Source organism: Xyrauchen texanus, chromosome 43 (genome assembly GCF_025860055.1).
Source record: "Xyrauchen texanus isolate HMW12.3.18 chromosome 43, RBS_HiC_50CHRs, whole genome shotgun sequence".
Classification (NCBI taxonomy): domain Eukaryota; kingdom Metazoa; phylum Chordata; class Actinopteri; order Cypriniformes; family Catostomidae; genus Xyrauchen; species Xyrauchen texanus.
Window position 1 is genome coordinate 8,541,683 of NC_068318.1, and position 23,162 is coordinate 8,564,844.

A 23,162-nucleotide genomic window follows, 5' to 3' on the forward strand; every position below is an offset into this window, starting at 1 on the left:
TGTACTTTTTTTTTTTTTTTTATTGTCTCGTGAACAGGGACGGATGATGACTTGCAAAGGCCCCGGGGCCAATTATCTCAATAGTCAAGGGCCCCAGGTAGACAAGGGCCCCTGGGCACTGGCCCAATTGACCTGGTCAGTAATCCATCCCTGATCGCGATGACGTGGAATTTTATACTTTTATGTAATGTACATGTGCGTGTGCGTGTGTGTGTGTCTTGTGGAAACCCTGATTTTTTGGGGGGGCGGAAACAGCTGACGGGTCATTCATTGTTAGCAGGGGGTGGAGTGACGATACACGTCAAAACTCAGACAAAAAAAGATCAAATCAATGAAAACAATTTATTCTAACAGAGAGCTATGAGTGTGACTCTGTGCGACAGATTATTAGATTTTTTTAGATGATAACTTGATTGTGACAATAACCACTATGCCTAGTCCACACTGAACTGTCCTCAAATGGTTTAGTCCGAGGATGGCCGCTGCTGTCGGTGTAAATAAACAGTCGACCGCAGCATCGATGGAGTCGTGTGTCAGACACGGCCGCGGCACCACCGGCAATGCGGTTAAGGTATGATTTATATGACATAGTTAAACCCTACACTAGACGGCTGACTTACAAAAATCATGAGCGCCTGTTTTGTTGTTATTTTTGTTTGAGTTCAGTCTGCTGCTGCAGGGCGTTAGCACGCTAATGATAGCAGCATTAAAAACTGACGTTGCACTTTATATTCAACACACCGTTATACACTCGTTTAAAAGCAGTTGACAATTATTAAACAATATATTGTTCTGGTATAATAGAGAGTTTCCTTGATTAACACAGTTTTAACAGCTGTGAATGGTGGGCGAGTTAGCCGGTTTGCTAACTGACCTACAGATTCACACGAAACCTGTCAAATGTCTTGGTCCTATTTAACTCCAAATCAATACAAAACACATTAAATTATGTTTTGCATAAAGAAAAATGAAACCTAAAATATATATATATATATATATATATATATATATATATATATATATATATATATATATATATAGGGTTTTTCATGTTGTTGTATTATATATCATAATGAACAATGTGCGTAACTGTCATGAAAATAATGTTACAATTTATAACATCTTAATGGCCTTAAAGGGATAGTTCACGTAAAAATTAAAATATTTTACTCGCTCTCATTTCATCCCAGATGTGTATGACTTTCTTCTTTAGAACACACATGAAGATTATACGAAGAAATTCATATGACTCCAGTGTTTTAATCCATGTCTTCAGAAGTTATATGATAAGTGTAGGTGAAAAACAGATAACAATTTAAGTCCTTTTTAATCTAAATCTCCACTTTCATATTCTTCTGCTTTTGTTTTTGGTGATTTGCATTTTTCTGTGCATATTGCCACCTACTGGCAGGGAGGATTTACTGTAAAAAATTGTTAAAGGTGGAGTATGTCATTTCTGCCCTACTAGTGGCACCAAACAGAATTACAAAAATAAAGTTTGTTTTCAAACAACCTTTGACAACACTCCTCTCACTCATCACGCCCTATCGCACTCTCTGATTCCCTATGAACAAATAGGCCATTCTAAATAAAAGATGATAAGAAGTTAATGTCGTAAAAAACAAGACCACTGTAACATAAACACACTGGACAGAAAGCGCTGCAGAGGAATCGGCTTGTCCGAAAACATTGCCGGTGTTACGGTTCAACTGGTTTTCATGTTAAAGTTGGAGTAAGCGATTCCTGAGAAGACTGTTGATATTTGAATATCATGATACATCAACAGCCAAACAAATACACCCCTCCCTTCAGTGTTTCAGAAGCTACGCCCCCCAAATTCACGCACAGCCATTGCCAATGCTGTGTGATCGCAACAGTGTTGTGTTGATCAGTCCGATCCACTTTGTTTATTTTCCCATTTACAGAGCCAGGGCTGTGTACAAACACCAGTTTGTTTTTTTCAGCACACACACAGAATGGACAGCTAGTGGACCGTGAAGAGATATTCGTGGTATATACTAGCATCCACACATTTCAAGAGAAATAAATGCATTGTACACACATATGTATCAAGAGCTATATCAATATTAGTCATTTCAAAAATGTATTCAATATTCATTCAAGTATTTGTGTTGTGTTTTTTAGCTACACTGGCTTCTGTAAGTATTTTGACACTTAAGCCACACTTAAAAATTTATGAATGCCTTAGCAATAGATTACAAAATATCAAAGTGGTGTTTATTTTAAAGAAAGTTAGCACAAAACAACTTTCTATTTAAGCTGATTTCACAAACAAGAAATCAGATGTTTGTTAGGTTTTACATAATAAAACTATATATAAACTGTTCAAAATGAAAACACAAAGTATTGTTTTAGGGGCCATTGTATATATGCCACATTTGTTTTGTTTTTTGTGGGGGGGAGCAATCTTTCCTTCACATGTATGTGTGTTATTTTGTAGGTGCTGGAGTGCGGTGTGTGCGAGGATGTGTTTTCACTACAAGGCGATAAAGTACCGCGTCTGCTGCTGTGCGGACACACGGTGTGTCATGATTGCTTGACTCGTCTGCCTCTTCATGGCAGGGCCGTGCGCTGCCCCTTCGACAGACAGGTCACTGAGCTGGGTGAGTGTAACACTGCCATTCTGTTCATGGGCAGTGGTGGCTCAGCGGTTAAGGCTCTGGGTTACTGACCAGAAGGTCAGGGGTTTAAGCCCCAACACCACCAAGACACCACTGTTGGGCCCTTGAGCAAGGCCCTTGAACCTATCTGCTCCAGGGGCGCCGTATCATGGCTGCTTATATGCGTATCATCCCAGCTTAGCTGGGATATGTGAAAAATAAATAATTTCACCATGTATATGCAGAAATGTATGTATAATGTGTGACAATTGATCAATTTATATTTTTTATTTATTTATATTTATTTTTGCAATAATACATTATTGTAAGAAATGAAGAGGGCTTAACAATAAGGATGGCGAACTGGCCTGGTGCCAGTATCAGAGAGTTTTGGCCCAGTTGACGGAGCTGTCACTTGCTCTATTAGACAGGGCTGCATTGTAAATTAATCTTGTAAATTTTTTATATATATATATATTTGGAGGTTTATCAGAGATCCATCTAAGAAATATACTTTTACAAGGATCATAAGTACAAAAATTAACAATTTCTTTCTCTGAGTGGTTTTTACATTGTTGTCAGGAACACCTTATTGAAGACATACTGGATACAAGTCAAACTTGGTGTTAAATATTAGACTCTACCCAGTAGGCTTTAATATGTGTACATACTAAAGGGATCGTGAAAAGTGTCAATTATAGCATTCCATGTAGGTTTACTCATGTTAATGCAAAATTGTCTATTTCATTTTCTATTTAACATGTTTTTTTGCAGAGGTTGTGCATTGCAACCAATCACAAGTCAGTTTCTCACTGTTGTGTATAATTTATTTAAAATTTGAATAACCGTTTTTTGTTTTTCATGCTGCTAAGAGGGTCAATGTGAAGTGGGCCGGCATGGTCTTCTTTTACTGACAAATCAGCTAGAAAGTAATTCAGAAACAGTTCTCAAATTGTTTTAGATGTGAAGCCTTCATAAAAAAAATATATATATATATATTGCAGGCAGTTGATTCACCCAAAATAAGTATTTAAATGTACAGTATTAATCGAAATTAATTGCAATTACAATATCAAGGGAAATAATCAACAGTTATGAATTTTGTCATTATCGTGAAGCCCTTCTGAGTAGTGTTGCAAATTCTGCTGATTTAAACTTGTCACTAAGGTAATGCTTTCTAGATTTTGTCAAAATTAAAATAAATCATCAGTATTGTTTTGTATCGTATGCCATTATTTTCCAGAACAATGTTTTTTTTAAATTATAGCTGGTGTGGAAATAGCTATACCTCTTCAGCTATTATTACAAATGACAGTAAAATTGTATTTTTTTTTTTTTATAAAATACAGTGGGTACGGAAATATTCAGACCCCCTTAAATTTTTCACTCTTTGTTATATTGCAGCCATTTGCTAAAATCATTTAAGTTCATTTTTTTTCCTCATTATTGTACACACAGCACCCCATATTGACAGAAAAACACATAATTGTTGACATTTTTGCACATTTATTAAAAAAGAAAAACTGAAATATCACATGGTCCTAAGTATTCAGACCCTTTGCTGTGACACTCATATATTTAACTCAGGTGCTGTCCATTTCTTCTGATCATCCTTGAGATGGTTCTACACCTTCAATTGAGTCCAGTTGTGTTTGATTATACTGATTGGACTTGATTAGGAAAGCCACACACCTGTCTATATAAGACCTTACAGCTCACAGTGCATGTCAGAGCAAATGAGAATCATGAGGTCAAAGGAACTGCCTGAAGAGCTCAGAGACAGAATTGTGGCAAGGCATAGATCTGGCCAAGGTTACAAAAACATTTCTGCTGCCCTTAAGGTTCATAAGAGCACAGTGGCCTCCATAATCCTTAAATGGAAGACGTTTGGGACGACCAGAACCCTTCCTAGAGCTGGCCGTCCGGCCAAACTGAGCTATCGGGGGAGAAGAGCCTTGGTGAGAGAGGTAAAGAAGAACCCAAAGATCACTGTGGCTGAGCTCCAGAGATGCAGTCGGGAGATGGGAGAAAGTTGTAGTAAGTCAACCATCACTGCAGCCATCCACCAGTTGGGGCTTTATGGCAGAGTGGCCCGACGGAAGCCTCTCCTCAGTGCAAGACACATGAAAGCCCGCATGGAGTTTGCTAAAAAACACCTGAAGGACTCCAAGATGGTGATAAATAAGATTCTCTGGTCTGATGAGACCAAGATAGAACTTTTTGGCCTTAATTCTAAGCGGTATGTGTGGAGAAAACCAGGCACTGCTCATCACCTGTCCAATACAGTCTCAACAGTGAAGCATGGTGGTGGCAGCATCATGCTGTGGGGGTGTTTTTCAGCTGCAGGGACAGGACGACTGGTTGCAATCGAGGGATATCCTGGACAAAAACCTTCTCCAGAGTGCTCTGGACCTCAGACTGGGCCGAAGGTTCACCTTCCAACAAGACAATGACCCTAAGCACATCACTAAAATAACGAAGGAGTGGCTTCACAACAACTCTGTGACTGTTCTTGAATGGCCCAGCCATAGCCCTGACTTAAACCCAATTGAGCATCTCTGGAGAGACCTGAGGGCTGTTTCACAAAAGCAGAATTTAGAAATCCAGGATAAGAGATAAAGCTGGGCTTGACCTAGTGTGATCAGTGCATCCTGGCTTTATCAGTTTCACAAAGGCCAAACCAGGCTCAGGAGGAGCGGCTATGTCAAGCCAGGTGTAAGTAATTCAGATAAGTGGGTGTCAACAGCTTTCTTCAAGAGACCACACGGTCCATCACAGATTCATTGATGCTACAATGGATAAGTTGCGTGCGCCATACTTCACAGCAAATGAGCAACATCTTTTAATGGAGACTTACTGACGAATTGAAGCACATCATACTCAGAAAAGGAAACACTGCCGCTATTATAAAGGAGCGAGAAAGGGCATGGCAAACAATAGCGGATCGACTGAATGCGTAAGTAGCTACTGAAAACGTCATAATTATACATTCAAGGAGTTACTTGTCATTTGCTCAAATGAACAACTGTAAACTTAAAAATGAACAGTGGAAGTCAATGTTGTAACGTGTGAATCTGACAGCTGATTAATTTATGTTACTCTTTTTTGTTACACATCCTATCAATATTTATACAGAACAAACATGACTGGACCAAAGAGGACCTGGCAACAGGTCAAGATCAAGACTCGGGAGTCATGGACTGAGCCAGGCCACTTTGCGTCGATATTGCTGAAGATGCAGTCAGCATCACAGATCATCTGAAGCAATAAGTGTTGAGGTCATTTAATGCACATAATAAATGTATGTAGTTGATAGTAGGTCTAATCATAACCCACTCTTACCTGAACATTGATACTATGAAAGGATTTTCTGTTAACAAAATCACCTTCATGTGCACCAGAGGGGCGTTTTATCCTAATGTGTGTGCAGTCCAGCGCACCAATAACATTAGGGAATCCTGTATCAAAAAAGGAAAGAAAAGTATTCCACCTGTTCTAAAGTTTATTTTGTGATGTGTAGCCTAATTCATGTTACCTGCAATGTTGTAGAATCCCTCCTTGATATAGTTCATTCTTCTGTGGCCGGGAAGGTTATGAAGATGTGCGTATATCCTTTTAATGCCAAATACACACTTCTGACGGTGCGGCAAATAGTGGCTTTGCTAAGATTTTCAGCATCTCCTACTGCATATAGGAACATACCACTAGCGAAAAATCTGAGCCCAATACAGATCATCTGTGAAATGGTCAAGGCATGGCTCCATGCGGTGCGGTGCTGAATTTTGGGACCCAACAGTCTGCACAGGTAGCGGATGCCATCCCCAGAAAAGCGGTAACGCTCTTGCAGGTAATTGTCGGGAAAAGCCAATGGGTCGGACCTGTCCCGAAACACTTTTTCACGTCTGAAAGCCCTTCTCAATATAAGTGCTTCATCTTCTACGATGTCATCCAAAAATGGGCATGCCATTGTAAAGGACTGAAACATGTGTTTAGAGCTACTTATATTGCCTGACTTGATTGACAACACTTTTGCTTCTTTATCAGCCATTTCTCTAATTCCCTCATCACATACAATAGCCTATTAAAGACCTATCTGTCAAACTTAGAACAACAGCAGTCTTCAAAAACACAATTGAACAGTAACAATGCCCATATGGATAATTATTATTAATAATGGTAGGCTACCATCATAATGTTACAATAATAATAGTACTTGACTGAATGCCAATATGTATCTGAGGTATTTTAATGCAGGCTGATAAAAATTGCGCTGAACACATAGATGACAAAACGGAATAACTGACAAAACACATTGGTTTCTGATCGGCGAGACCACTGACTGAACAGATAAGGCACCAGGATTGACTAAGCCTGGCTGTTAGCCTGGTCTGGAGCAGGCTAGCTGCACAGAATAAATCGCCATGGTAACTTATGTGCTACTGCTTTCGTGAAACCGAGTCCCGGCTTAATTCAGCCAGGATATCTGGAAAATCCCGGCTTAATCCGCTATCTTGGTTTTGTGAAACAGCCCTCTGAAAATGGCTGTCCACCAATGTTTACCATCCAACCTGACAGAACTGGAGAGGATCTGCAAGGAGGAATGGCAGAGGATACCCAAATCCAGATGTGAAAAACTTGTTGCATCTTTCCCAAAAAGACTCATGGCTGTATTAGATCAAAAGGGTGCTTCTACTAAATACTGAACAAAGGGTCTGAATACTTACGACCATGTGATATTTCAGTTTTTCTTTTTTAATAAATGTGCAAAAATGTCAACAAATCTGTGTTTTTCTGTCAATATGGGGTGCTGTGTGTACAATAATGAGGAAAAAAAATGAACTTAAATGATTTTAGCAAATGGCTGCAATATAACAAAGAGTGAAAAATTTAAGGGGGTCTGAATACTTTCCGTACCCACTGTATAGTAACTATTAATATTAATGTTGGCATGAAATGAAAATTCACACCATCTATTTTCTAAATGCATCTTATTGATGTTATTGTGAATGATTCATCCATGCATATGTTTATATATTGCATATGTGTTTTTCCTTGAAATCTTTTATCAAAATGTCATAACACGATCTTCCAGTGAAACGACAGACTTCTCTCTGGTTATTATGCTGGACTTCTCCAATCATTTAGTCCATTTAAACCCGCCCCTTTCTAATAAATACAACAACCTTGCGTAGAGTTGAACGAAGCATCAATCGCATGTTGGTGAAGATGGCAAGGTGTATTTTCATCTGTTTTCCTTCAAAACTATTGTTCTTAAACCAAACTTCCTTCGTGGATGTGTTCGAGACATTTCATGCATGAATTGCTGAGGTGATCACTAACGAATACAACACTTCGATGCTCCTCGAGTTTATTTAAAGTTTGAATGCAGTTATTTTGGGATGCACAGTATGAGTAGGTTTTTTTTAATTTTTTTTTTTTTTATATTTAGTGTTTTGCGATTTCAAAACGTTAAAATCTATCTTTCACTGACTTGTTTTTCAACAGCTACAGCCTCTTCAAATCAAATCACTTTATTGTCACACTACCATGTACACAAGTGCAACGGTGGGTGAAATTCTTGTGTGCAGTTCCAAGCAACATAGCAGTCATGACAGTGACGAGACATATACCAATTACAATAAACAACATACTTGCACAACACAATTTACATATCAAATGTACACATACTTACACAACACAATACTAATATACAATGTACAGTAGACAATACACACAATATAGAATACACATACAATAAAAATAAAAAATAAGAGTATATAAAAATATATATATGCAGTAGTTGTATTGAGGAGAATATATTTGGTCCAGTGTGAGATATAAGATTAATAATGTGCAGAGCTGATTATTGATCGTGAGAGATGCTGCGATACCGCCTGCCTGATGGAAGCAGTGAGAGCATCCCATGACTCGGGTGGCTGGAGTCTCTGATGATCCTCCAAGCTTTTTTCACACACCGCCTGTTGTATATGTCCTGGAGGGATGGAAGCTCACCTCCGATGACGTGTCTGGCAGTTCGCACCACCCTTTGCAGGTCTTTGCGGTTGTGGTCGGTGCTATTGCCGTACAAGGCGGTGATGCAGCCAGTCAGGATGCTCTCTACAGTGCTGTTGTAGAACTGTGTGAGGATGTGGTGGTTCATTCCAAACTTCCTCAGCCATCTCAGGAAGAAGAGGCACTGGTGAGCCTTCTTCAGTGTGGACGGACCATGTAAGTTCCTCAGTAATGTGGACACCGAGGAACTTGAAACTGCTAACTCCTTTAATGGTGATGGGGCTGTGTTCTCTGACTTTCCTCCTGAAGTTCACTACAAGCTCCTTGGTTTTAATGACGTTGAGGGAGAGGTTGTGCTCCTGACACCAGCGTGTCAGAGTGTGCACCTCCTCTCTGTAGGCTGTTTCGTCATTGTCAGTGATCAGACCTACCACCGTCGTATCGTCAGCAAACTTAATGATGGCATTGGAGCTATGTGTTGCCACACAGTCATGTGTGTATAGGGAATACAGGAGTTGGCTGAGAACACGGGGTCAGTGATGAGATGTTGCTGCCCATTCTAACAACCTGGCGTCTACCTGACAGGAAGTCCAGGATCCAGCTGCACAGCGAGCTGTTTTAGCCCAGAGCCCGGAGTTTCTCATCAAGCTTGGAGGGCACTATGGTGTGAATGCTGAGCTGTAGTCTACAAACAGCATTCTCACATATGTGTTCCTTTTTTCCAGGTGGGAGAGAGCAGTGTGTATTGTAGATGCAATGGCATCATCAGTGGAGCGGTTGTTGTGGTAGGCAAACTGCAATGGGTCCAGAGAGGTGGGCAGCACAGGGCAGATGTAATCTCTGATTAACCTCTCCAAGCATTTGCTGATGATGGGGGTCAGAGCAACAGGACGCTTCATAATCAAAGACCTCAATGTGCTTGTGCGTTTATGTCAGTTTGATCATAAAATAAAAAAAAAAAGACTCAGACTATAGAAAGGTCTGCCTACGTCTGTGAGGGCCATATGTCCTCATCAGTAAAAAAAAAAATACAAATAATTTATTGGTCAGATGATGTTTATCTTCAAATCTAATGATGTGCACATGTTTGTGTGATGGTTAGGTTTAGGGGTATAGTTTTGCAATATTGTTAGCCTGATATGAATTCAGTGGAAGTCAATGAGACATCACTAATATAGTCAAACAAACCTGTATGTGTGTGGGTGTTTGTGTTTTCTGCATTATGGATGTTGTATAGTCTCACCCCTTCATTTATGTGTGGATGTGTTCTGCATTGTCTGATTTATTGATTTGTATTTGACCAAAAAAAAAAAAAATACAAATCTCTGTAAATCTTTCTCATTTTGTATTTCCTATGGCTTGTAAAATATGACCTGGAACATCACAAGTGTTGCTTTTTTTATGACAAATTAGACTTATCGAATCAAGTCCAGATTTTTTTGTGTGTGTGTTCAGATAGCAAGAGGAGGAAAAGTCACTAAGTCTTGTACCCCTCAGATAAAGGATAAAAAAAAAAAGAAGCTAAACTGGTTCCGAACAGCACAAGTGTTTTAAGAAAATGTAATAAAATTCTGCCACATATAAAAATACATTGCTTAACGTTTGCAATTGTTCTTACTGTTATTTCATAGGACTGTCAAAGGTAATGTGTGCAATTAATGAAATGTTTAAAACTGTTTTTTTGTTTTGCACATTTTTGTTTATTCAACATGTTTCATTCTGTTCTGTGTGATTTCTAAAAACTCATCAGAACATTTGGAGCTGATTGGAACTGATCGGATACACAAGTGTGTCTGTGTGTCATATTTTCTTATGCTCAACTCTGCAGGGGACTCCGGTGTTTGGGGCCTGAAGAAGAACTTTGCCCTGCTTGAATTGCTTGAACGGCTACAGAACGGGGCAACCAATCAGTCAGGCATGTCAGAGGACACGCTTCGTGAGATGGGAGAGGTTAGAGCTGTGCATTTTCAATTAAAAATCAGATACAGCAGACTGTAAAATCTGAACGGTTGTAGAACGCATATTCTGCAGTATTGTCACTTTTTTTGATTTTACGTTCAACCTAACAGTTTTCTTTCTGCTTTATTTCCATTAGTGCATAATCTCATGTGATGAAGATGAGACCCACACTGCCTCCATGTACTGCACAGTGTGTGCCACACACCTGTGTGCCGAGTGCTCCCAGCTCACCCACTCCACCCGTACACTGGCTAAGCACCGGCGTGTGCCCCTGGCAGACAAGCCCCATGAGAAGATGCTCTGCCCACAGCATCAGGTGCACGCCATCGAGTTTGTCTGCCTGGAGGATGTCTGCCAGCCCGGGCCGCTCATGTGTTGCGTGTGCAAGGAGTATGGAAAGCATCAAGGCCACAAGGTAGGGAACATCAGCACTGGGTCCTATTGTTCAAGTGACATGACAAGATTTCAGTGACAAGTAGTTCTATCCATACTGAAAGTGAAAAGGCTCCGTGACACCACACAATAACAGCAAATCAGAAGATAAGTTTAATGTACAGTAATGTGGAACCAATAAGATTTCACAGTGGGTGGGGCTACTCCAGAATACCAAGTTAATGTATAAATAATAATGAGCATTTGCTTGAAACTTCATGTTTGCGATGAGATTAAAATGGAAGTGTGTAATTTCACTAGCGTCACCAAACGGAATTCCAAAAATATACACCGTTTTTAAACAGATTCCAGAAAACTTGCTTGAAATTTTTTCAAGCAAACCTGTTGTGCTTTTTCAGTTTCTGAGGCTATTGGCTCAGCATGGAGTCCTTGTGGTCAAGTGATTAACAACCTCCCGCTGGCAGATGTTAATGTATCTCACCTACTGGCTGGCGATTATTTAAATGTATCTCACAACTGATATTAAATTAGTTCATCCACAAATGAAAATTCTTTCATCATTTACTCACCCTTATGCAATCCTAGATGTGTATTACTTTCTTTCATCTGCTGAACACAAATGAAGATTTTTAGAAGAATATCTCAGCTCTGTTGGCCCATACAATGCAAATTAATGGGTGCCAAAATAATCCATACAACTCCAGTGGTTAAATCCATGCCTTCAGAAGCTATATGATCTGCGTTTCACATTCATATAAAAAATGAATAAATATTGATCTGTTTCTTGCCCACACCTATCATATCACTTCTGAAGATATGGATTAAAACACTGGAGTCATATGGATTGCTTTTATGCTGCTTTTATGTGCTTTTTGGTGCGTCAACATTTTGGCAACCATTCACTTACATTTTGTGGACTGACAGAGCTGAAACATTCTTCTAATATCATTATATGTGTTCAGCAGAAGAAAGAAAGTCATAGACATCTGGGATGGCATGAGGGTGAGAAAGTTATGAGAGTATTTACATTTTTGGAAATTAAATATTAAAGAGTCTTTTGGCATAAAAAAAAATAATTACTTGCATCAGCTTTACATAGCTCTTTATATAACTGTGTGCTCGTTTTTGTGTAATACATTTTTATACACCTGATAACTTGTGATCGGATCTTCAGAGAAAATTCTTGATACTGGTTGTAAACAGGGCCTTTGATTCACAAGGTTTGGATTCGATCAGACTCAATGTCACAAGGGAAGATGGAAGGTGCTCAAATATAATGCATAGCAAAAATCTTCACACTTTCTCAAAAAAAGGCACATTGAAAAACACTGATCTTTGTATTCTAACAGTCGATATTAGATTGTTGAAATGAAGATTATGATTAATTGGAACATCTCTATACTTGCCCAGTCCAATCACTTATTTCCTGATCACTCAGAAAACCTCTTTTAACAGCATGCTGTCCTAGAGGCTGAAGCCAACCAGATCCGAGCCTCCATCCTGGACATGGCACACTGCATCCGTACGTTTACAGAAGAGGTGTCGGAGTACTCCAGGAAACTGCTGGGCATTGTGCAGCAGATTGAAGGAGGGGAGCAGATCGTGGAGGACAGCATGGGCATGGCCCACACCGAACATGTACAAGCACGATTGTTTTCTGTTAGGCCAGTTTCGCACCGCACATATAAGCTGCATATATTTATTTCAACATATTAACTACAGGGCTGGGGAAACTCTACAAGATGTCAGTGATAACTTGATTTTTAAGTCAATGTTGTCTCCGAAGGATGCAAAAATGTGCAGCGAAAAAATAAATAAATATATAGAAAAGGTTTAGGCAATTTATATTCTCAAATGTCAAGTAAAAAATTAGAAATGCTTCAATAGACAGTTAAACTTGGGTGCTTTCACAATAGCACTTTTGGTGTGAACGCAGGGATCTCGAGACTGCTTTTTGAAATTGAACCTCTTTCAACTTGACATAGGTGCGAGACGCTGATAAGAGATTAAGACACAACGTGCTTGGCACTCATCTACAATTCAAATGCACAGTTTTTCAATCGAGTGTGCAGTTTTTATCTTCAATTCAACTAATATTCAAATTTGCATTTGACAATACAATTTGTAATAGTTCTCAGTAGCTTGTTCCTATATCCATTTTATAATTTAAGACTGTTAATTGTTTACCCAGAAATCACTTTATTTTCTGTATGGAGCTGCAGCTCTTTTACACAATAACTTCTGCTTGTGCCTGCGGTTCCAGATGCGCTGCAGCGCCACTTGCGCATGCAGTGTGAAACAGGCCTTAGGAACTGTCTAATGCAATGGTATCTAAATGTGTTGGTACCACCAAGTGATTACTTGACTCTTCTCTTGTTGCACTCAGGTTCCAGGCACAGCAGAGAGTGCGCGTTCTTGTGTGCGTGCCTACTTTGCTGATCTGCATGAGACTCTGTGTCGTCAGGAGGAGATGGCATTGAGCGTAGTGGATGCACACGTCCGTGAGAGGCTGATCTGGTTTCGACAGCAGCAGGAGGACATGACCATCCTGCTGTCACAGGTGTCCACTGCCTGTCTGCACTGTGAAAAGACACTGCAACAGGTACAGACTGATTCACGTGAGTCCTTAAAGGAGTATGCTGAGTCCAGGTGATATCTGAATTTTAGTTTGGTTCCTTGTGTTTTCTTCATTAGGATGATTGTAGGGTGGTTTTGGCGAAGCAGGAAATCAACAGACTACTAGAGACGCTGCAGAAACAACAGCAGCAGTTTACAGAGCTGGCTGATCACATTCAGCTGGATGCAGGCATCCCTGTTACTTTCACTAAGGTACTTTAGATCACTTGCATTTATAAAAAATACTATCACTGTCTGTTTAAAAGATCAGCAGTTAGCAAAAAAAAAGTGCACCTTTATTGATATGTTTGATGGTGCTCTCAGGACAACCGTGTGCATATTGGTCCAAAGATGGAGATCCGGGTTGTGACTTTGGGTTTAGATGGGGCCGGCAAAACTACTATTCTCTTCAAACTGAAGCAAGATGAGTTTATGCAGCCCATACCGACCATAGGTATCTTCATATAACTGCAATAATTGTACACAAATAAAAACACACCTTTTTTATTTGGATACCTGTAAGGATTCATATGAATTTTAAGACTGTCTTTTTGTTTTAGGTTTTAATGTAGAAACCGTTGAATACAAAAATCTGAAGTTCACCATATGGGATGTGGGAGGCAAGCATAAACTTCGGCCCCTGTGGAAACACTATTATCTCAACACACAAGGTAACAATCAAGGTTTTGAAAAGAAGAGCCAGTTTTGTTTTGTGGTTAACTGATAAAGGCAGATAACAAAATGTAGAGGCCACTGGCAGTGCTGTATATAATACATACAATTAAATATAAACCTGAATTAATGATATGCAAATAAACAAAATTGCATAATTTATATCAACTTTAATTTTAAAGACTGTCCAATGATTACATTTTTAATAAAATATTTTACATAATATGCCAATTAAGTAATCAAAATATTATGTATATTTATATAGTCAGAGCTGTGGTGTAGTGTGCTGCACAGATACTCAGGACATACAAGAGCTCTTTGCTCAGGGGGACCCATGTTCGAGTCCGACCTTTTTAATATCCCGATCCCGCGCCCCCTATTTAAACCCTACTTTCCTGTCTACACTTTACTGTCCTTTCTGTCTAGTACCCAGAAATGTATTGTTGCACTTTTCAGTCACGCACACAATAACACACTGCTTCACACTGACAGGTAGACACACACACACACACACACACACACACACACACACACTGCTGTGTGTCTCTCTCTCCCTCCCCTCACTGGCATCTGTCTCCAACTCTCACTGCAATGACAAACAGCTGTTAGAGACAATCATTGCCAGGTGTTGATCCTTACTGTTTTCATCTTCTAATCTCACTCTACATTCACAAGCCAGCACTCAACCACACCCCATTTCCACAACACAGATCAGTCACAACATTAATACTACCTGCCTAATATTGAGTAGGACCCCCTCGTGCCACCAAAACAGCACCTACCTGCATTTCAGCATAGCAATCTGAGATTATATTCTTCTCACCATAATTGTACAGAGCAGTTATCTGAGTTACTGTAGACTTTGTCAGTTCAAACCAGTCTGGCCATTCTCTGTTGACCTTTTTCTTCAACATGGCGTTTCCATCCACAGAACTGCTGCTTACTGGATATTTTTGGCCCCATTCGGTGTAAATTCTAGAGACTGTTGTGCATGAAAATCCCAGGAGATCAGCAGTTACAAAAATGCTTAAACAAGCCTGTCTGCCACCAACAATCATCCATGCGACTATCTAATCAGCCAATCGTGTGGCAGCAGTTTATAAAATCATACAGATACAGGTCAGGAGCTTCAGTTAATGTTCACATCATCCATCAGAATGGGGAAAATATGTGATCTCAGTGATTTGGACCGTGGCATGATTGTTGGTGCCAGATGTTCTGGTTTGAGTATTTCTGTAACTTTTGATCTCCTGGGATTTTCACACACAACAGTCTCATGTTCTAAAAAAAACATTCAGTAAGCAGCGGTTCTGTAGATGGAAATGTCTTGTTGATGAGAGAGGTCAACAGAGAATGACCAGACTGGTTCGAACTGACAGTCTATGGTAACACAGATAACCACTCTGTACAACTGTGGTGAGAAGAATATGATCTTGGTTGCAAATCCTTTGCAGTCAATTACAGCCTGAAGTCTGGAACGCATAGACATCACCAGACGCTGGGTTTCACCCCTGGTGATGCTCTGCCAGGCCTCTACTGCAACTGTCTTCAGTTCCTGCTTGTTCTTGGGGCATTTTCCCTTCAGTTTTATCTACAGCAAGTGAAATGCATGCTCAATCGGATTCAGGTCAGGTGATTGACTTGGCCATTGCATAACATTCCACTTCTTTCCCTTAAAAAACTCTTTGGTTGCTTTCGCAGTATGCTTCGGGTCATTGTCCATCTGTACTGTGAAACACCGTCCAATGAGTTCTGAAGCATTTGGCTGAATATGAGCAGATAATACTGCCCAAAACACTTCAGAATTCATCCTGCTGCTTTTGTCAGCAGTGACATCATCAATAAATACAAGAGAACCAGTTCCATTGGCAGCCATACATGCCCACGCCATGACACTACCACCACCATGCTTCACTGATGAGGTGGTATGCTTTGGATCATGAGCAGTTCCTTTCCTTCTCCATACTCTTCTCTTCCCATCACTCTGGTACAAGTTGATCTTTGTCTCATCTGTCCATAGGATGTTGTTCCAGAACTGTGAAGGCTTTTTTAGATGTTGTTTGGCAAACTCTAATCTGGCCTTCCTGTTTTTGAGGCTCACCAATGGTTTACATCTTGTGGTGAACCCTCTGTATTCACTCTGGTGAAGTCTTCTCTTGATTGTTGACTCTGACACACATACACCTACCTCCTGGAGAGTGTTCTTGATCTGGCCAACTGTTGTGAAGGGTGTTTTCTTCACCTGGGAAAGAATTCTTTGGTCATCCACCACAGTTGTTTTCCGTGGTCTTCCGGGTCTTTTGGTGTTGCTGAGCTCATCGGTGCGTTCTTTCTTTTTAAGAATGTTCCAAACAGTTGATTTGGCCACACCTAATGTTTTTGCGATCTCTCTGATGGGTTTGTTTAGATTTTTCAGCCTAATGATGGCTTGCTTCACTGATAGTGACAGCTCTTTGGATCTCATATTGAGAGTTAACAGCAACAGATTCCAAATGCAAATAGCACACTTGAAATGAACTCTGGACCTTTTATCTGCTCCTTGTAAACGGGATAATGACGGAATAACACACACCTGGCCATGGAACTGCTGAGCAGCCAATTGTCCCATTACTTCTGGTCCCTTAAAAAGTGGAAGGCACATATACAAACTGTTGTAATTCCTACACCGTTCACCTGATTTGGATGTAAATACCCTCAAATTAAAGCTGAAAGTCTGCAGTTAAAGCACATCTTTCAAATCCATTGTGGTGGTGTATAGAGCCAAAAAGATTAGAATTGTGTCGATGTCCCAATATTTATGGACCTGACTGTATACAATATTAGGCATGTGGTTTTAATGTTGTTGCGTGTGTCTGTGTGTATTTTGTATATATTCACAGTTAAAGTCAGAAGTTTACATACACTTACACTGGTTGCCAAAAGTTGGAACAATGTACAGATTTTGCTCTTATGGAAAGAAATTGGTACTTTTACGCAACAAAGTGGCAATCAGCTGATCACAGTGTATAGTCCGGATATTAATAGTGTGAAAAATTACTATTACAATTTAAAAAAATGTAAAGAAATAAACTGAGTTCTCATAAAAACAAAATCCTCCTCCGATCCTTGGCATTCTATCTGTCAGTTTGTCTAGATGACATGTCACCCCACACTTCCTGTATCACTTGCCATAGATGTGTCTTGTTGGTCACTTCTCACACACCAATCAGTCTAGCTGATCCCACAAAAGCTCAATGGGATTAAGATCCATAACACTTTGTTTTTCTTTGCAATTCTTCCCATAAGGCCTGCACCCCTGTGTCTTCTCTTTACTGTTGAACATGAAACTAGTGTTGAGCGGGTAGAATTCAATGAAGCTGTCAGCTGAGGACATGTGAGGGATCTGTTTCTCAAACTAGAGACTCTGATGTACTTATTCTCTTGTTTAGTTGTACATCTGGACTTCCACATCTCTTTCTGTCCTTGTTAGAGCCAGTTGTCCTTTGTCTTTGAAGACTGTAGTGTACACCTTTTTGTTGTACATTTTCAGTTTTTTGCCAATTTCAAGCATTGTATAGCCTTCATTCCTCAAAGCAATGATTGACTGATGAGTTTCTAGAGAAAGCCGTTTCTTTTTTCCATTTTTGACCTAATATTGACCTTAAGACATGCCGGTCTATTGCATACTGTGGCAACTCAAAAATGAAGACAATGTTAAGCTTCGTTTAACAAACCAAATAGCTTTCAAATGTGTTCTATATAATGGCAAGTGATTTTCTAGTACATAATTCGATTTTAATTTAGCATGATTACGCAAGGATACGGTGTTTGAGTGATGGCTGCTGGAAATGGGGCCTGTCTAGATTTGATCAAAAATTACTTTTTTTTTTTTTTTCAAATAGTGATGGTGCTGTTTTTACATCATCAATGTCCTGACTATACTTTGTGATCAGTTGAATGCCACTTTGGTGAATTAAAGTACCAATTTCCTTCCAAATCTGTACATTATTCCAAACTTCTGTCTGCCAGAGTAGGTTGAAGTAACTCCACAGATTTCATATTAGCAATCTATAGTTTTGGCAAGTCATTTAGGACATCTACTTTGTGCACGACACAAGTAATTTTTCCAAAAGTTGTTTACAGACAGATTGTTTCACTTTTAATTGATTATGTCACTATTCTAGTGGGTCAGACGTTTACAAACACTTAGCTAACTGTGCCTTTAAGCAGCTTGGAAAATTCCAGAAAATGATGTAAAGCCTTTAGGCAATTAGCCAATTAGCTTTTGATAGATGCATACCAGGCCAGTAGTTGACAATATCACTTTGTAAAGAAACACTATGTGCTTGCGCACATATGCATTCTTCTACCGAGTGGTGAATACAAACAATTAATTGGCGCACTTCACAAAATGGATGGCATCAAGAGGAAGGAAAATTATGTGGATATATTGAAGCAAAATCTCAAGACATCAGCAAGGAATTTAAAACCCGGTCGCAAATGGGTCTTCCAAATGGACAATGACCCCAAGCATACCTCCCAAGGTTGTGGCAAAATGGCTTAAGGACAACAAAGTGAAGGGATTGGAGTGGCCATGACCTCAATCCCCTAGAAAAGTTGTGGGCAGAACTGAAAAGCGTGTGTAAGCAAGGAGGCCTACAAACCTGGCTTGGTTACACCAGTTCTGTCTGGAGGAATGGGCCAAAATTCAATCAACTTATTGTGAGAAGCTTGTGGAAGGATACCCAGAATGTTTGACCCAAGTTAAACAATTTAAAGGCAATGCTACCAAATTCTAACAAAGTATATGTAAACTTCTGACCCACTGGGTTCATTAAAATTCTTAATAGATTCACATTCTTAAAATAAAATAATGATCCTAATTGACCTAAGACAGGCAATGCTTTCTACAATTAAATGTCAGGAATTGTGAAAAACTGAGCTTAAATGTATTTGGCTAATATTTATGTAAACTTCTGACTTCGTGTGTGTGTGTGTGTGTGTGTGTGTGTGTGTGTGTGTGTGTGTGTATATATATATATATATATATATATATATATATATATATATATATATATATTATCTCAAATAATTCAAGATATTCTTGTAGCAGACACGTAAAACATTGATTAGACAATACATAAAGGGGCTTTAGAAGTCAATCTATTGTTTGTTTTATTTCCATATCATTTTCACTGGCTTACACAAAACAGTAGTGATCCATTTTGCAATTGAGATTGTTGATCTGTCCAAGGTAGACTTTTTTTTTCTTCTTCTTCTTTTTTCTGCATCTGCCTGTGTTATTTTTGTTGGTTCATGTACAGCACACATTTTTGGAGCATTTCACTGTTGTTGCTTCACTTTACACTGGTTTTTAACATATCGTGCCATGAACACTTTATTATAAATGCTGTTTGAAACTTAAAAAATGCATCTGCACGACTCTCGCACTCTGCTCTGTCCAGCTGTCTTTGAAGTAGTGCTGCAACAACTAATCAATAAAATCGATAATTATTGATAATGGAAATCATCGAAAACTAATTTCAGTATTGATTAGTTGGATATATGTGGCGAGCACGGAGAAGTCTTTGGGAAAGCGAGAAAAATGTATATTAAAATGTGCTTTGCGGTTTAGTAATCGTACTGCAACATCATACTACGATTTCAGTTTCAATGTAATCAATTGTGCAGCTTTCATGGAAATCACACTGATGTCTCAGTGGTCAAAGTGTGTCAGTTTTATAAGTGTTTAGATGGTTAAAATTGCTGTTTTATAAGAGAAGACACAGACAACTTTGCAACGTAGGTGTCTGATTTACGGCTTGCCCCATTCATTTGTATGGTATCCGCAAAATGTAACCTAGTGTTGTAACACGCTAGCTGGCCTTTACACTTTCTCCTATGGTAAAAACGCAGAGGTTGTTATCTAGGTATATAAGATCACTGGTAGTACGAAATTTCTTCACATGAGGTTAAGTTTCCGGTCTCCCGTGTTCAGATGCTTTTGAATGGGAGTGAATTGAAGTGTAGTGTGACCGCACCTTTATGGGCAATGTCCAGCTGTAAAGTCAACAAACTTACAGCTGATCAAAGACAGCAGTGCAGTGGTCTAGATGTTTTAAATTTGAAACTACATTTAACTTGACACCGTGTCATAAAAAACACAGCATTTATAGATAGAGACGCTGAAAACCAATAAATCCTGAGGGCAAGCACGTTGAGACACCCCAAAAGTGTAGATCTGATGCATGTGTACAAACGGAATGCAAGAACATGTATACCACAGACAGATTAATCATCTCGATTGCAAAATGGATTGCTGTTGACTGTAGGTCCGTGTAGGCTTATGTTCAATAATATTAACATAAAACAAACATTTATTCTAAAGCCACTTTTTGTATTGTCTAATCAATACTTTACTCATCTACCTCAATATTGTAATGTCTTTGAATTATGTTATTATAAATTAACTTTATTAGATATTATACTTAGTATTAGACCCATTTTGATTATCATATATTGCATTAATGTTTTTGGGGGGCTCTTTTCAGCAAATATTAATATATGCAGTAATTTGATGAATCAATCGGCATATCATATAATTGTAATCATGTAACGATCATGATATGTAATGATTCAAAAAAGTAATCAATTCACAGCCCTAATAAATTAAAATTTAAAGATCCCAGGCAATATTCAGGCCTTTTGACTTTTAGTTTTGAGGTTCTATATGCTAGTGGACTCCTAAACATTGGCAAAATTAACATTGTCAATCATGTTGCATAATCATGTTTCTTACAATGACATGATTATGGTGTTTTGTTCCATCTCCTAGCGGTGGTGTTTGTGATTGACAGCTGTCACAGAGACAGACTCATGGAGTCTCACAGTGAGCTGGCCAAGCTGCTGACAGAGAAAGAGCTCAGAGATGCTCTACTGCTCATCTTTACCAACAAACAGGTGAGAGGAAGAGATTTCATGCTGTAAAATGTTTTCTTAAAGGAATAGACCATCAGCAAAGTTAGGGATGCGCTGAAAAGATAATATTTGGCCGATACTGTACCGATATTTAAGATGGAAAAAAGCTATAGGCAGATACTGATATTTTGCCACTTGCTCAATTTATTTTGTCATCAGGAATTATGCTCCGGAATTATACTTTAACAATGTACATAAAGGGCAGGGGAGTCACATGACACCATGCGATAAGCGGAAGTGTATGCGACGAGCTTTGTGCACTTTGCTAGTTTTTAGTTATTTTTGTTTTATAATCCGGTGAGATTTGATACACCCTGCTACATATTTGCTCTTTGAAGTCAATATGTCAAAAAATCATTAAAAGACATTAAAAGAAACTTACGTGCTCAAGCGGACACCTCTGACAGGCCTGCAGACTTGGGACTGAATTTGAACGTTGCTGCCGGTGCAGCGTCAACTGTCCAACATGTTTGTGATGCTGATGAAAGTTGTTGCTGACTTAGAAGATCTTGCTGTAATACTTCGATCGCTTACTGCAATGGAAACAAAATTCTCTGAGTTGGTTACAAGATGTTGAGAAGTGGATCGATTATCTGGAGTCATCGGAGAGGGAATTATCTGATAATCCACCCGAGACCAAATTATTTTTTTAACACGTTCTTGAAAAACTTGAAGATCTTGAGAATAACATCTGAATTGATGGAATTCCTGAGCATGAAGAAAGCAGAGATATGGTGAAATTCCTGGATGAGTCTGCTCGACATAATAGGCCACAAACTGGAAATTGAGTGAGCTCACAGAGTCCTGGCTTACAGATCGGCTGAGGGAGAAATTCCTGAGATCATCCGATAAAGGTTTTGTTACGTGAGGTGAGGAGCAAAAGAAAGCTTTCTTGGAAGAATCACAAAATGTTCTTGTTCCCAGACTTTCCAAATGCGACGAGAGAAACGTGATCGATTCAAGTAATGCAAGAAATGTTTACATCAATGAAAGATCGCTTTTGAACTGATGTTCCTGGCAAAACTACAATTCAAATTTTTCAAACAGATTAAAGATAAATTAGGAAGAGTCATTATTTTTGTAGCGGAAATTCAGGGGCAAATTTGAATTTTGGCTAATATTTACACACCTAACACTGATGATCAGGGCTTTTTTTTTGTTAATCTTGAAGGGATGTTGCAAGCCGCTGGCACCCCTCATGATATAATATTGGGAGGAGACTTTTAATCTATTGATGGACTCAGTCCTTGATCATTGTGAAGCAAAAATGTGTAAGCCCCCTAGAGCAACATTGACGCTTCTCAGGATGTTTTATCTTGGTCTTACATATATTAGGAGACTTTTGAACCCATCTGGTAGGGACTATGCATTTTATTTCATCAATCCATAAAATGTAATCTAGAATAGATTATTTTGTGTTTTTTATATATCCCAAGTCCCTCATTTCATCTCTTGTTGATTGCTCAACTGGAAATATTTTAGTCTCAGATTATGCTCTGGTGAATTTAGAGGTGTTGCCACATATGGAGAAAAGGAAATTATATAGTTGACGCTTTAATGTATCCCTTTTGCAAAATCCTGAATTCCAACTAATGTTAAAGGCTGAAATCAATGTTTATATGGAGACCAACTGGTCCTCGGTATCCTCTGTGGGCATGGCTTGGGAGGCGCTTAAGGCAGTTCTTAGGGGTCGGATCATACAGTATGCCTCATTCATCAAAAAATCCAAAGCACATGAACTCGTGGAATTGGAAGGGAATATTAAGTGCAGAGGCAGAGCTGAAGCACCAAATATCGTCTGATGGCCTCGGAGAATTTACCCGTTTGAAATACAGATATAATTCTATCGTGTTGCGGAAGGTGGAGTTTTGGTTATACAGGGAAAAACAGTCTTCATTTAGTTGGGGGACAAAGCAGGAAAACTTCTGGCTA

At 39.1% G+C, this 23,162-nt stretch overlaps 1 protein-coding gene across 2 annotated transcripts in view; it reads left to right on the forward strand.

The window, feature by feature from the left end:
- The first annotated feature begins 475 nt into the window (after nt 1-475).
- Nucleotides 476-23,162, forward strand: part of LOC127636207 (E3 ubiquitin-protein ligase TRIM23-like) — a 28,432-nt gene continuing 5,745 nt past the window's right edge. Inside the window, exons 1-10 of one of the 2 annotated variants that reach the window (XM_052116638.1) lie at nt 476-571; nt 2,462-2,624; nt 10,462-10,583; nt 10,729-11,007; nt 12,441-12,623; nt 13,372-13,587; nt 13,680-13,814; nt 13,926-14,055; nt 14,162-14,272; nt 21,088-21,212. In XM_052116638.1, coding sequence (XP_051972598.1) covers nt 476-571; nt 2,462-2,624; nt 10,462-10,583; nt 10,729-11,007; nt 12,441-12,623; nt 13,372-13,587; nt 13,680-13,814; nt 13,926-14,055; nt 14,162-14,272; nt 21,088-21,212 — 1,560 coding nt within the window. Of the gene's footprint in view, nt 572-2,461; nt 2,625-10,461; nt 10,584-10,728; nt 11,008-12,440; nt 12,624-13,371; nt 13,588-13,679; nt 13,815-13,925; nt 14,056-14,161; nt 14,273-21,087; nt 21,213-23,162 lie in introns of those variants that run through there. The other variant, XM_052116639.1, reaches the window with a different exon arrangement.